Source organism: Balaenoptera acutorostrata, chromosome 7, assembly GCF_949987535.1.
Source record: "Balaenoptera acutorostrata chromosome 7, mBalAcu1.1, whole genome shotgun sequence".
In the NCBI taxonomy this organism is placed as follows: domain Eukaryota; kingdom Metazoa; phylum Chordata; class Mammalia; order Artiodactyla; family Balaenopteridae; genus Balaenoptera; species Balaenoptera acutorostrata.
The window spans coordinates 24965484-24980633 of NC_080070.1; the positions used below are offsets into that span (position 1 = coordinate 24965484).

Here is a 15150-nt window from a genome sequence, read left to right on the forward strand (position 1 = left end):
TACCAAGTTGATCAAATTCTTAGCGGTTTCACATTCACAGGAACGTCCCAGCCTGAAGGGTAACCGGACAGGGGTAATAAGGACAGCAATTGACAGGTGCTTGTAATAGCCTATTTCCTTCACCTTCAAAAGTCAGAAATAAAGGAAACCAGTAACTGCTTCAGGACCCAAATTACCAGATTTTTTTTTTTCCCCTTAGTGGATACCCTGAAAAACAGGAGCACAGATGCAGAAGAGCCAAGTTTATCCAAGCCCCAGGCAAAAGGTAGGTTCATCCAGTTGGCATTGCCCCAGTCAAAAGGTAGGTTCATCCAGTTGGCATTACACACAGACACCATGAAGCTTACAGAAAACACAACACTCAGCTGACGTTAATGTCAAAAAATCATCTATATTAACAAAATCAAAACGCAGCACAACCTAAACACTGGGGAGCCATCGTAACATTTTTGAAAAGTCAAAAACTGTAATGCGTTCTTGCTATGGGAAGGGATGGAAGAGGCTCAACTGGGGACAGGAGAACACAAAGTTAGAAAGCACGTTTAGCAGCCAATACCTGAGCGGTCCGGTCCTGGGAAAAGCTGATGAATGCGCATGAAAAGGCCTGCTTGTTTCAGCACCACATGACGAGGTGAGCATCTCACCTGCTGAAGCAGAGTCAGTCTACACTTGGGTTACTTAACTTCCCACGGTAGGGAGTCAGCCAAGCAGGGCTTGCACTTGCTAACTCTCTACAGAAGGCATTTTCATGCACTCTGACCCTTACCTGCTGAAATCATTTTTACAAAATACAAGAGAAGGGATGGGAACAATGGGTAGAAACCTGACTCTAAGAGTGGGAGGCCACTAAGACTAGAACAAATGTATGGGTTATTTGTCTCACAATCATGCTATAACCTCTTCCACAGAGCATATTTCTTGAGTGTTTAGAAAACAAAATGTGAAGAGCATATATGTCTTCTTCTCCTCCAAGGATGTGTCCTCGGTTGGGGTGAGAGGTCATGCACAAATATCAGTTCATAGTCAATTATGGTGGCAGCATATTGCGTATAGTGTCAGCTCAACAAAAACTGCCATTTACCACAACCTGCAACTAAAAGGGGGACCAATGGTGGGAGGGAGGGACACAAGGATTAAAAAAAAATTGAGAAACTTTAATGAAACCATTATATATGCTTGTATTACATGGCCTTTATTCCAATGTTTGTTTCTTCAACCAGATGTAAACTATTTGCGCATCTGACCCCACATGCCTACCTGTCCCTCAGTAAGATAACCAGAATGCTTCAGGAAGCTGAAGACCCATACATCTCACTTAAATGGCACAAGGGCACCCAGAACACACAAATACTGAACACGACATTGTGATGGAAAGAAACGAAGGTTAGAAGGGAGAGACAAAATTCGTCTATTATACAGGGTACCAAAAAAACCTGCAATCTAAGCTGAATAATGTGTGATGAAGGTGGACAAGGTCATTCTGACATCTATTAAATGGAATAGCTTTTTCACTTCCACTCTCCCACGTGATTTAGCTTTCCTCTTTTATTTATGTGGTAAGTGGGGGAGTCTGACCTGCATTTATTTTTGAATAATGTAAGAGCAAACCACTTCGCCAATATCTAGGCAGAAAAGAGGATAAAGGTATGTATGAAACCGAACTACAGTTTAGTGGGGGATTATGAAGACAGGTTTCCTAAGATTCATTGCTACCAAAAACAAACACGCAAACATAAAGAAAACGCATCAAGGTAGAAGGCAGCATGTGATCCAAAGATAGCATTCAAGATCATTAGGACACTACGCTGGGGGTACCAAGAGCACAGCCCCAAAGCAACTGTAACTCTACCTCAAAAACCTGCTGAGGCCCTCACCTTGACGCCAATAGGAAATCTAAGCAAGAATAGGAACTCCACAGGCCAAAACAGAGCACCATCCCCAAGGCTGAATTCAGCTTCTAGATGGCCCTGGAGTATGGGCCAGACATGAGCTTTTGGGTGGGCATATCTGCCATTAGTGCAGGAGTCACCACTATGTTTTCCAAAATAGGTATTTTACAGCGTTGTCCCCCTGCAGTTGAATAACCAAAAAAATTACCCTTTGACTTCACCAAAAGAATGATATTAAAGGAAATATTGTTGAGAATGCCACAGCAGACACATATAGAAATTAATATACACATGAACAATAACTCAGCACGGTAAACCACGGAGAAAACTGGCCTGATACCAGCTTGCTGGGAAAGTCACCTGTGAACCATGAGCCCCAGGAGATACAACGCAGTCACCTGTGGCTCAAAGGCCATTAGTAACAGGTTTTCTGGGCTTCTCTGGACTTGAGCTACGAGGAACGCACAGTGATGTACCTTGCTCGTTAAACAGTGGCACAACACCTTGACGGAAGTCTAATTAATTAATTGCCACACTGTGCAATCTGTAGTCTGCAGTGACTGCTACAGAGAGGGAAAAGCTCAACAGAATCCCAGTGATCAAAGCCAACAGGGGACGGCCGCACCCAGGCAAAGGAGAGCTGCCGAGACAGGCTCGAAGCCACCACAAGGAACTACAGGCAAAGCCTGAGCCAGGCCTGGGAACACAACATAAGATACACTGGAATTCATCACTGCTGTGGGCCCGGCTGAGCTTCTGTTTACAGTAGTATTTTCTTCTTGTGCCGAGGCAAGCTTCCCAAGTGTCCAAGCTAAGACTGACTACCCTTCCTCTGTCATGTCCCTTGGGCTGCATGCTCCTCCCTACACGTGACCTGAAGCCCCTCCTTACCCATTAGTGACTACGGGAGTTGAACTGGATGGTGTGTGTCCCAGGAACAGAGGGAGAAACTGACAGCCAGAAGGCCTTCCCCGGCCACCTGATCAAAATCAACCCCTGAACCCTCACGACTGCCTTGGTCTGCCCTATTCCTCAGAGCAGTCGCTGCTGCCTGGCATTGCTATTGTCTCCCTTTCCCGCTTGCATGTAGGCACTTTATCAGTTCTGTTCATTGTTATATTCTCTGCCTAGAGCAGTTCCAGCCACAGTAGGCACTTGCTGAGTAAATGAATAAACCCCCTCAACTAACAAAGGCGTCTAGTTCAGCCAATGAAAGTTCCTAAACGTGCAAGGGTAGCACCCTGCTCATGAAATAGTCATTTGGACACAGCCTTAAGGGAGCACAGAAGTATCTGCATCATCTCTTCTCCTGTATCATCTAGTATGTCTGTTAGCTCAAAGGATGCTCACATACTTCTCCCTAGTTGATCAGGATTAATTAGGATTAATTCCTAAACCTGTCCTAGAACCTGTATTTGACCTTTCTCCATTAAGACTTTCCAGTCACAGAACAGGGATTTTTTTTTTTGAAAGGTAATTTTATTTTAATACAACTCAAAAGAAATATCTCCTAACTCATGATAATAAGAAAAGGGAAAAGCAACTCAGTAAAAATTCAGGTGAACAGATAGGCAGTTTTATGCCCTTGTTGAAATTCTACTTTCCTGGAGTATAAAACAGGATCTCTATAGATGCATTAGCAGAAGCCATGGAAAAATTCACATTCAGTGCCTGAAAAAGAATGAGCTACAGAAAACACATAAACTGAGGTCCTTCGGTGAATGAGCAGCCAAGCTCTTGGCGCCTCGGAGCCACACAGCTCCATTCTCGGACACAACTCACCCCAGATATGTCTGCGACACGGTGGATAGGCACTTCCTTCTTGCTATGCAATCCTTTGCCATTCTTAATAGCCCTGTAAAGAAAGAAGAAAAAAGAAAAGAAGCCCGATGACGATACAAATCACACTGGGAAGGGGTAAGGAGGGTGGGACAAGGTGGCAGGAAGAGAGGTTGGTCCCATGGTCATGTGTCACTACACAGGGCACACTGCTGAGCAGCCGGTCTCGGCCACAGCATTGGGAGGCGGGGAGGGCACACTCCTGCTCTTCCCCTAAGCCCAGTTACCACAAGCTGGCTGCTAGTTACTGCTAACAGTGTGCCTGGCTATCAAAGAGAGCTCCAGAACTTGCTTCCAAAGGAAAGGCATCGTTCTAGGCACAAAAGAAGAATCAGTTGGAGAGCACATTCCTAAAAAACAGAAGTAATAATGTTTCTTTCTGTGTTTAATCACATGAAACATTTTAAATGCAAAAATATGTAGCTTGTGTTCCAATTCTAATGGAAATAAGTTCCTCCCAGGTAAAAAGATAAGTTGCCCTGAATGCAGCAATACTGTACAGAAAAGTCTTTTTAATAATGGGGGAGAAGGGAATCCCCTGGCAGTCCAGTGCTTAGAACTTGGCGCTTTCACCACCGGCCCGGGTTCGATCCCTGGGCAGGGAACTAAGATATGGCAAGCTGCACCACACGGCTGAAGAAAGAAAACGGGGCGGTGGTGGGGGAGAAATTAGCAAAGGTACATAACTGACATTAAGCCTCATTTTCACTCAGTCTCAGGTTGTAATAACACTGGGTTTAGCAGGGGACCCTGGGACACACATCTGACCACTGGCTGGTTTGCTCCAATCTCCCACCTTTTGCCTCCTAATCCCTTGAGTGGTAGCTTCAGGGACATGATCACTCATGTAACAATGAAGGACCGCAGAATCAAAGGTGATGGGTACATCACTCAGCGATGACACCATTAGTCAAGACCTTTGCGCATACTGCCAGCCTGCGGACCCACGCAGGGAACACTGCTGTGTTTAGAGATTGAGAAAGAGATCCAGGAGTGTGACTGCTCCATGAACTAGACTTTCTAGGGTTTCCATATTCCAGAGAAAGTGTTAAAGTAAACTGCCCAGGCCAGGGTCAACATGTCGGACCCTCACACTAGGAACCACACTGCAACCTTCTTCCCACTCGGGCTCCACTAATGAGTAGGAGTAGAGGCGTTACTCTCAGGTCCTAACTTTCTAAATCCAATTCACAAATCAAACTGGGTGGGTGTTGCTGAGTGCAAAGTGCAACAGTCATTTCTTACATACTCGGGCCCTTATCACTCCCCACTTGCCCCTTTTTCCACCCCAGGGGACCTGTCTCTCACTCAACTGATTTGAATCACCTTCTGTTCAGATACGACAAACAAAACACTTCCCTTACCACCCCAGTTTCCATTCCATGATGAGGGGAAGAAGTCAAAGTATAGAATTAAGAAAAAAATCATGCACTCATTCTAATCTGAACTGTTAGCTGAAAGAAAACATTTCCAAGTTCCTTGACTCCCATGATTCCTCCTGAATCTGAATCAAGGGCTTCAGCTTTAGAAATTGCAAATGAGTCACAATTACTCCATTTAATTTTAGTCCAGTGATTTATTGTTCAGGGTGTCTGATAATGACCATGGACCAGGTTTAACCCCTGGTCCCTTGGGATCTGCACACTAATGGTAGCTCCAGCTCTTCCATCTCCCAAAGCCCTGTGTACATCCTGCTTGTGTCCTGTTTCTACAGCCTCCTCTGCCACCAGCAGGCTTTCCCCATTTTGCTACCATAAACTCAAAGGAAGCGGCTTGGGAACAAACCCGCAGCGAGGCAAGGCAAGCTCACTGCCACCCTGCGGGTAAGTCGCCTTTCTTCTAGGCGAAGCCTGCTCAGCTTTCTGCAGGTCCCGTGTGGGCACAGATTGCCCACAGCCTTCTCCTTTTCTAACAACCAAAATACATGGACCTGCTCAATAAACAGATGGTTCATGGAGAACACTGCTGAACTCCTGGCCTTTCCTGGGGGCTGGAGAGCACCTCATATACTACAAGGAAAAAAGAACAGGGCCTGGGCAGTACATCAGAAAACAGGTTCTCAAGGCAAAGGTGGTGAGCTGGTAACCTACAATTCTGCTTTCTCTCTGTGACCCCAAAGTAGCTTTGTGCCATAAGCAGAAATTCAGCACTTACCCAAGATTAAACATACCACCCCAAGGGGAAAAGCATAATACCCCAAAGCAGAAAATATGGATAATAGTGTACATCTGACATTTGAAACAATCCAGAATTCTTTAAAATTAAGTCTTTTTTGTTTCATTGTTTTATTTATTTTTTAACATCTTTATTGGAGTATAATTGCTTTACAGTGGTGTGTTAGTTTCTGCTTTATAACAAAGTGAATCAGCTATACATATACATATATCCCCATATCTCCTCCCTCTTGCGTCTCCCTCCCACCCTCCCTCCCATCCCACCCCTCTAGGTGGTCACCAAGCACCAAGCTGATCTCCCTGTGCTATGCGGCCATTCTCCATGTCTGTGTCTTTATTCCTGTCCTGCCCCTAGGTTCTTCAGGATCATTTTTTTTTTTTTTAGATTCCATATATATGTGTTAGCATACGGTATTTATTTTTCTCTTTCTCACTTAATTTTACTGTCATACAGTGAAGTAAGTCTTAATATTAAAAGAAGAAATTCTGCTTACCTTGTTCCTAAAAAGAATGTTAGATACTTGTTTACATTCAGGCATTAATTTTGGAAAAACCTTCAAAGACTTCATCTTTTCATACTTTAGATACAATAGCTAAATTAGATAAATTTCAGGCAACATCATATTTAAACTGAGAAATAGTTCTTATTTTAGTTCTTAGCAAAACAGAGACAAAATTGAAAGTTAATAATTTGTAGACACTAAGTACAAGTGCTGCCCGCCCAGGAAGCCCTCTAAAGTATAAGTGGTGTGCTGGACCCAGACGGCAAAGTGTGAGGGATCACTGAGTATCTAAACGGTTTCATGTGCCAGCTTGGGTCTCCCTCCCTGTGCTGAGGTTGCTTTGGTTCTTGTTTGCCAGCTGCTGCAGAAACGACACCAGGTGAGCCATCCCCAGAAAACCTCCCTCAGCCTGACACAAGGCTGATGCCAGGGGAGGGGGAGGAGGGGGGAGAGGGAGGGAGAGAGGGAGAGGGAGAAGGAGGGGATCTGGGAGAACCACCCAGTGCAGGAGGCTGGGAGGGAGGTGATATGGGGATATATGTATACATTTAGCTGATTCACTTTGTTGTACAGCAGAAACTAACAACATTGTAAAGCAATTATACTCCAATAAAGATGTAGAAAAAAAAAAAAGAAATTTGTGCTTTTATCTCAAAGAGGTAAGGAGCAAACACCAAGAGTGATAGGCTTACCACAGTGCTGTTAACGAAAGGAATATAATATATACCTTTGTTCCGGGATGCAAGCATCCATATACGACATGCCTGCCTACTAACAGTTGTATATAGGAAAATAAAAACAGGAAGATCCTGGTTCTGCTGCCTTGTCATTATTTCCTGGTGCGGCTACCCCTGTATCTTACATAACCCAGCTTCTCTGGGATAGGTTTGGGGCCCTCTGTCTGTGAGACCTGGGAGGGTATAAAGGTAGCAGGTTTGCTTCCACTGATACCTGCTCCACAGAGCAAACACCAACTCCCCTCCCCATGCTGCCTGCAGGCTGCAACCACCGTTCAACATCCCTTTTCATTAGGCAAGGAATGAAACTCCTGACTTCTAAACTTCACCTGCTGTGTCTGCTGAATAGCTGCTTTCTCACAAAGGCAGGCTGAAGCTCAGGCCAGCCAGGAGAAAGGAAGCAGGTGGGCAGAGCACAGGCTGCTCCTCTCAGAGGCTTTCTTCTCCAAGCAGCCAGAGCACAAAGATGGCAACAACCAGCAGTGTCAATAATGGACAGAAATCATCACCAGCCAGGAAAAGTGAGTAACGTCCACATACTTACAAAGAGGTAACAGTAAAGGAGAGGGATGAAAACTCAGCTTTCTAGGTTGCTTCTAGAAGCTTCTAGAAGCTATAGCGTGGAAGAGGAGCCCCATTCAGATCACTGGAAAACTATTCCCTTTAACCAACGAAGTCTAAAATTCTTCTGTATGAGATACTACTGCCTTCCCACTAGAAGATAAAAACCATCAACTCTGCAAAGGCAGGCAGGGAGGTTTTTAAAGGGAGATTAGCCCCGCTACCTTAGCGCAACAGAATTAGACCCTAGCACTCTTTATACAAAGAAACAGAGTTTGCTCTTCGGTTTTGGGGCCCCTTGCACAGTCAGAAAACCTCCTTCTCCAAGGCACAAGCCTTAGCACCACTGACATCTTGTGTCATCAGTTCATCTTGTGCCAACAAAGAGGCCATGACCTTTATTTCAATGTATAGATTATTATTCTGAATATTTTTGTGAGTTTACAAAAAAAGTTCAAAGACCATATGGTTAGATTCAACCTTATCCCAATCATAAAATAGTTGCCACACGAGGAATTCTTAACCTAGCGACATAAGTGAGCTTCACGTAGGATGCTGGGAATACCTATTAGCTAACCTGAAATGGTAGTAGAATTATATATATGAATTTTTCTGGGGCATGGGAACTCCAACAGTTTCCCAGTTCAAAAAGAACCACTTTCATACATAAAGGGATCTAAAGAAAATAAAGTGACAGAAAGCATACAACAGAGAGGTGGCAGGGAAACGACGAGGAAGATCCGGAGGCCCTGAATTCATCATTCCCCTTTAACAACACTGTCTTGGTAACCAGGAACCACAATGTCCCTTAACTCTGCTTCTGCTTCCTTGCCTGCATCCAAAACTTCCTTCCTAACTGTGTTCACTTGGCTCTTTTGTAACCCCCTTGGGCCAGGCCCACACCAATTTATTCCAAGATAACATCAGGAATATTTTAAATCCACTCAGGCCCCTCTGAGAGTGCACACTACTGCTGCATGACTTCTCCACAGAATTGATTTCCTCATTTTGCTCCCCTACTTATACCCATAACAAAGACCACCAGCCTGTGACATCCATCGAGTGGAAAGTATAATGCTTGGCTTTCATGTGCCCCAGAGTTTATGTCTTCCCACCATTTCCACATTACTCCTTCTAATTCAATTAGGTCCATCTTCCCCAGGCCCCCTATGTGCAAGTTATTCATTACACTGTCTTTATAGATCCACACTAGAGAAAGAAAAGAATTACAGCTTATCAGTAGTCACCACCTCACCACAATCATAAAACAACTGTCACATAGGAATTGTTAACCTGGGGTCCTAGGTGGGGGGCTGTTTGAACACTGGAAGTATCTATGAACTACTCTGAAATGGCAGAATTATAGATGTGAATGGGTACACGCACGTGTATCACTCAGTTCAGCATGCAATTTAAACTGCAATGCAGTATTTTCAAATTGTATCATGTGTTCACTTTATTTCTATAGCTAGACTACAGGCCCTTCGGGGGTTAGAATTCTATCCTTAATACTCGTTATGGTACTTAACACAGAGCTATGTCACATAGTTTTAAATCAGGGTCACCTAGTTCAATTACTGTGTGCCTAGTAAAGCTGAACAAATGCCCGCTGACTAATGCAGAGTGTGAAGGTATTTCAGATTGGAGACATGGATAATGCCAACTGAGTATAGGGCACAGAAGAGTGAGGCTTGCTGGCTCTCCTGGAGGTGCAGGTTCACGATATATGCTCCAGGTCGCAGACATCTTGGTTTCGCTACTTGGAGTGGGGCAAGGCAGAAGAGCTGAAAGCCTGGCCTCTGAGCAGAAGCAAAAGTGCATCAAGAACAAAAGCCTCTCATTCCCCTCTTCAAGAGTCCTACAGCTAGAGGAGATGGTCAACAGTCTGAAAGGCAGTGATGGGAGCAAAGCTCCAACCACCATAAACAGTGAAATGGAACCAAGTGGCAGGATTGTCAGAAACACCTACTAGGTAATACAGGGTAAATGACTAAGGAGAAAGGAAAATAATTCCAACAGAAAAGGATAAAAAGCAGAACAAAGAATGAGCAACTTGCTAAACTTCTAAAGGAGCTTTCATTGTGTTTCAGATCATACTGATGAATACAGCAGTGAAACACAGCAAAAAGGAACACTGCCTTTGGCCTTTCTACTGGCTCCTTGGCAGCAGGAGGAAGCAACCGGGTCCTGACACTCAGAAAATGAGACGCAGAGCAGGCACAGGTGCACAATGGTGGGTGGGCCTTATGCAGCTGCATTTTCAACGAAATCACAATTACTGATAAGACAGAAAAGATGGAGAGTACAGAGACTGGAAAGGAGGAAATTGAGTCCTATGGTCAACGGGAGGTCGGTGAACTAATGAGTCAGGAGGTATTATGAGGCAGCGGAGCAAATAACAAGGAACTCTGGGCCACCTCATCGAAAACTAATATAAGAAGAAACGAAGATGCACTGCTGTTGCACCAGGTGTGACATGTGATCTGCTGTGCTCAGGTTAAGAGAGGGGGAAAAACTGAGCTCTGTGGCGGAGAATCACCAGAGAAGAGGTAGCCCAATATTAGATTCATGGGAAACACAAGCAGACCACGCTGTCCCAGATTAGGACCAAAGGACTACTAGAGAGCAAGTAGAAATGGTCAGTGTCAGTCTAAAGTCTTCTTGAGGGGCTTCCCTGGTGGCGCAGTGGTTAAGAATCCGCCTGCCGCTGCAGGAGACATGGGTTCAAGCCCAGGTCTGGGAAGATCCCACATGCCGTGGAACTACTAAGCCCGTGCGCCACAACTACTGAGCCTGTGCTCTAGAGCCCGCAAGCCACAACTGCTGAGCCCATGTGCCACAACTACTGAAGCCCATGCGCCTAGAGCCCGTGCTCCCGAGAAGCCACTGCAATGAGAAACCCGTGTACCTCAACGAAGAGTAGCCCCCGCTTGCCGCCACCAGAGAAAAGCCCGCGTGCAGCAACGAAGACCCAACGCAGCCATAAATAAAATAAATACATTTATAAAAAATAAATAAATAAAGGCTTCTTGAGAGGACAAGGCTGCAGAAAGGTGAGATGAGAGGCAATGACAACTCAAAATTGCCTCAATGACACTGGTTTTGTAATTTTTTCATATCTTTTTATTTATTTTTATTTTTTTGGCTGTGCCACGCGGAATTCGGGAACATAGCTCCCCGACCAGGATCAAACCCACACCCCCTGCAGTGGAAGCGCGGAGTCTTAACCACTGGACCGTCAGGGAAGTCCCAAATTTTTTCATGTCTTGATCACAGAGACAATACAGGGCCAGAGAAAAAAGAGGAGAAAGAACGATGCGTAATTCAATTCCAAGACAAAAGCATCATTAACAAAACTTCTAAGTGTTTATACACACATACCTGCCCACTTAAATTGTGGGAAAAGTGTGGCGATTGTTTTTTCCCCCAGAAACAATAACTAAATGAACACTTCCTTGTGTTATTAGTTTTATTACATCATTTTGAATAACTGCACATAAGTCCATAATATGGATGCACATTCCATAATTTAATCAATTGCCTACTGCTAGATATTTATGTGAATGTTAATACTCCAGTATAATACTTCCAGTACTATAAATAATGCCAAAGGAATAACTCTTAAACTGTCAGGCACCTCCCTAATTATTCCTTAGAATAAATTCATAGAAGTGGAATGGCTGTGTCATAGGTCAGCAAAGCACTATTCCTGTTTTCCACCTCCCTTTCCCAAGGCAACCCAGACAGAACCCAGACAGAACCCGCCTTGCCTCATGGACTCTATTTGTGGATAAACCCGTTGATTTAGGTGCTCCTTCCCAGGTACCCACTGGTATCTCCATGCTTATAATTATATTTGCAATTATTTACTTGCTCATCCAAAACCCCACTAGACCACACATTTTTGTTTTCTCCCCCAATGCACCTGATGTTTGTTATGTAAAATGAACAAATTAGAGAAAATTTTAATGCTTTTTCCTCAGTCAAAAGACGCAACAGGCTTACTGCTGGGAAAAATGGTTTTTCCGATGTGAGTACACTTACAGGGACCTGCTGGAAAAGATTCACTGCCATCCACTTGAGATCTGGCTCTCTGAACTTGATGCAGAAGCAAGAGGCATGGGAAGTAAGCCTTCTCAACTTCCAGGCCCAGAGCTGGAGGAGGGGAGTCAGGGGCAGCTGAGGAGATAACATATGCATGAGGGAGTTTACAAGAAATTTAGATGCAAAGAGTCTTACAAATGAAAGGAAGCTACGAAGGAGACTTCCCCTTCGCAAGTAGCTATAAAATTCTGTGCATTGATGTATCGGTGATTAATTATTTGAACTACAGTCCTCTGGAGAGATTTCCAAGGATTAGAGCAAAAGTAGGATAGGGATATCGGTAATAGACACTCAGCTCTCCGACCCACTCAGCCCCCTGACACCGCAGATGGGCAAATCAAGCAAGCACAGCAACCCTTAAGATGACTTCACATTAAGTTAGCCAAGAGCTGGCAGAGGCTACTCAGAAGGAATTCAGTTCAAAAGCCACGAATGCAGGGTATGAGGAAGGGGAAAGAGGAGTCAAAGGGAATGCAGAACTATTCAATGGGCTTGGTGAGGAACAAGTATGGCTGGCAGGGAAGGCATAACTAGGACGGAAATCCAAAGAGATCTAAAGCTTATCCATTCCATGCCTTAGTCTCTATTACCTTTTACACATGGTTACAATTCCAACTATTAAATTATTAATGTGCCGTAAAAAGGACACACATTTTGATTTTTTCTTAAAAAACAAAAACAGGGCTTCCCTGGTGGCGCAGTGGCTGAGAATCTGCCTGCTAATGCAGGGGACACGGGTTCGAGCCCTGGTCTGGGAGGATCCCACATGCCGCGGAGCAACTAGGCCCGTGAGCCACAACTACTGAGCCTGCGCGTCTGGAGCCTGTGCTCCGCAACAAAAGAGGCCACGATAGTGAGAGGCCCGCGCACCGCGATGAAGAGTGGCCCCCGCTTGCCGCAACTAGAGAAAGCCCTCGCACAGAAACGAAGACCCAACACAGCCAAAAATAAATAAATAAATAAATAAAAATTTTAACAAACAAACAAACAAAACCAACCCAGCATTGTTAGGCCCCCAAGTTATTCCTCAAAAAAAAAAAAAAACAGTTTAAAAAACAAAACAAAAACAAAACAGTGGTAAAGAATTGTTTAGGGCAGTGGTTCTCAAATTTTCATGCACATTAGAACTACCTGAAGGACGCATGAAAAGAGATTGCTGGGACTCAACTCCAGTTTCTGATTCGGTAGGTCTGGGGTAAGGGAGATGTGGGGAGACCTGAGAACTCACATTTCTAACAAGTTCCCAGGTGAAAATGACGCTGCTGGTCTGAGGACCATCCTATGGGAACCAGTGGTTTAGGGAGTCAACTTATGAGACATTCAAAAATGTCAAGGGTCAAATGTTATCACTTTATTGTTATAACTTATTTGGGATTAAAATTATGTTCCCAGTATGATAATCTTCAAATGTATTTTGAAATATGTTGGAAATATTTTGAAACCTCAAATATTTAGGGCTTGTGTGAGAGGAACTAGACCCTTTTAGCCAAGAGAACAGTGAGATGGTAGAGAACAGACAAGGTGCTGTGGACAAACGGTCACAGCTGGGTGGAGAGGGGGGACCAAGTTAATTAGGAAGGTTAGTCTAGAACAACTTCCTCTGAAAGAATACAACCAGTGCAGATTAATAATTACAGGAAAGACTGGGCAAGGAGGACTTCTTACTGTGAGTTCATTATTTGACCATGACCTATAGAACTACCCACACCTTGTGTACAACATAGGAGCTAAAGCTAATGGGTTCTGACTTTACCCCAAACCCCTCACACTAGTCATCAAGACGAGTCTCACAGTTTGAGTTGTATCAGATGGAACTGGGAGTGGGGAGGAAAGACAGGATGAAGAGTGAACAGATCCTCTTAATATCCTGAAAGAGAAAACTATTTGGAAATGGAGATATTATACAGCTCTCCAGAAGTGGCCATTTGTGCTGCCTTAAATGCAGATTGATTACTGCTATTTGGATGTTAAGTGCATCATCTCTTCTGAAGAAAGGGAAAAGCTAAATTTCCCCACATTCAGCTGTATCGTCAAATCACTTCCCCACACCAGCTCTTTTAATGCATTTTCCTGTTATCACATCCACTTGCAAGAGCTGATGTACCCTACTCCCCAACAGTGAAACGCCCCCCAACACTGACACGTGCTGAATCTCATTAGCAACCTCTGGCCGTGCCACCAGGGCAAGGGCAAGCCCCAAATCTAGTGGGGAGTGCACTTCCAGGGTTAAGGAAGAAAAGAAGCCATTAGGATACTGAAGAGAAAGACCGGCCTCCTTTCTCATGCTGGCCTCCCATTTGTACCAGCATGATGTAACACAGACGGGTGAAGAGGGCAGCAGATAATTCACCCAACTCCAGCTTTCTATAATGCCTGCCCTACAAAAATCCAACCGCACTCTGGCGCTACAGGAATTCAACAGTGAAGGAAAGAGAGAAACTTCAAATCAAAGCTCTGTTTTTAACAGTATTCAGTAGGATCTAGTTTTATGCAAAGAGAATTTTCACTTGGTTCAGGTCATTAGATTGAAAGTGAGAAATCTTGGTTTATTAAAGCTGTACCATTAAACTGTTGAGAAGATCAGAGGCTGGACGGAAGAGATGAATTTCAGGGAGATGCCCTCATGGGAAAATTTAATAGAAGTGAGAGATGGAATAAAAAAGATACAAGGCAGGCAGTGTTCATGGTGCAGAGGGAGAAAAGGAGGAGGGGCTAAGAAAACAGGTTAAGAAAAGAGAATAGGAAAAATAGCAACACCCAGAGGTCCTATTCAAGTTATTCAAAGTGTGTTCCTCTGAGACTGCATGCTTTGTAAGGCTTGAGTCTGTTATCTTTTTTCTTCACCACCTGGGACCCAGGGTACACTAAAGAGAACTGGAATGAAAAGGAACGAATGCAAAGCCATCACGTGCAAGAGAAAACCAGCCTTGAACAACTGTTCCCATTAGAGGAATGATTTGTTTTCTTGGAGAACTGGTTAACTCTAACTGGTCTATACATTGTGATAGGATATATTAGTTTCAAATTTTCAAAACACAGACTCAACCTCAACAGCAGTTTTCTCACCGGATTGGTAGGAAGATGAAACCTGCTTCATACCAAGGCATTTCGCAAGTCAGAACTGTGTCAAGCCAGTAATGCTGACCTCTTTCAACTTAAGCAACAGAGAGCAAAAAAAAAATGCTGGTAAGTCTTCACGTTTCATTCATAAACAGCATTGTAAATGCCAGTTAAGTTGAAGGCACAGATAGGACAGACCTTATAAAAAAGTTTTGTATTTTTTTATGCACAAGTCATTTTTTTCCTCCACCTATTAAAATTTTGTGGGAAAATTCCTCTATAA

At 44.0% G+C, this 15150-nt stretch overlaps 1 protein-coding gene across 3 annotated transcripts in view; it reads right to left on the minus strand.

The window, feature by feature from the left end:
• Positions 1-15150, minus strand: part of SND1 (staphylococcal nuclease and tudor domain containing 1) — a 417958-nt gene that overhangs the window by 163570 nt on the left and 239238 nt on the right. For all 3 annotated transcript variants that reach the window (XM_007177207.3, XM_057550039.1, XM_007177206.3), the window contains one exon: positions 3672-3744. In XM_007177207.3, the coding sequence (XP_007177269.2) occupies positions 3672-3744 (73 nt within the window). The remainder of the gene's footprint in view (positions 1-3671; positions 3745-15150) is intronic.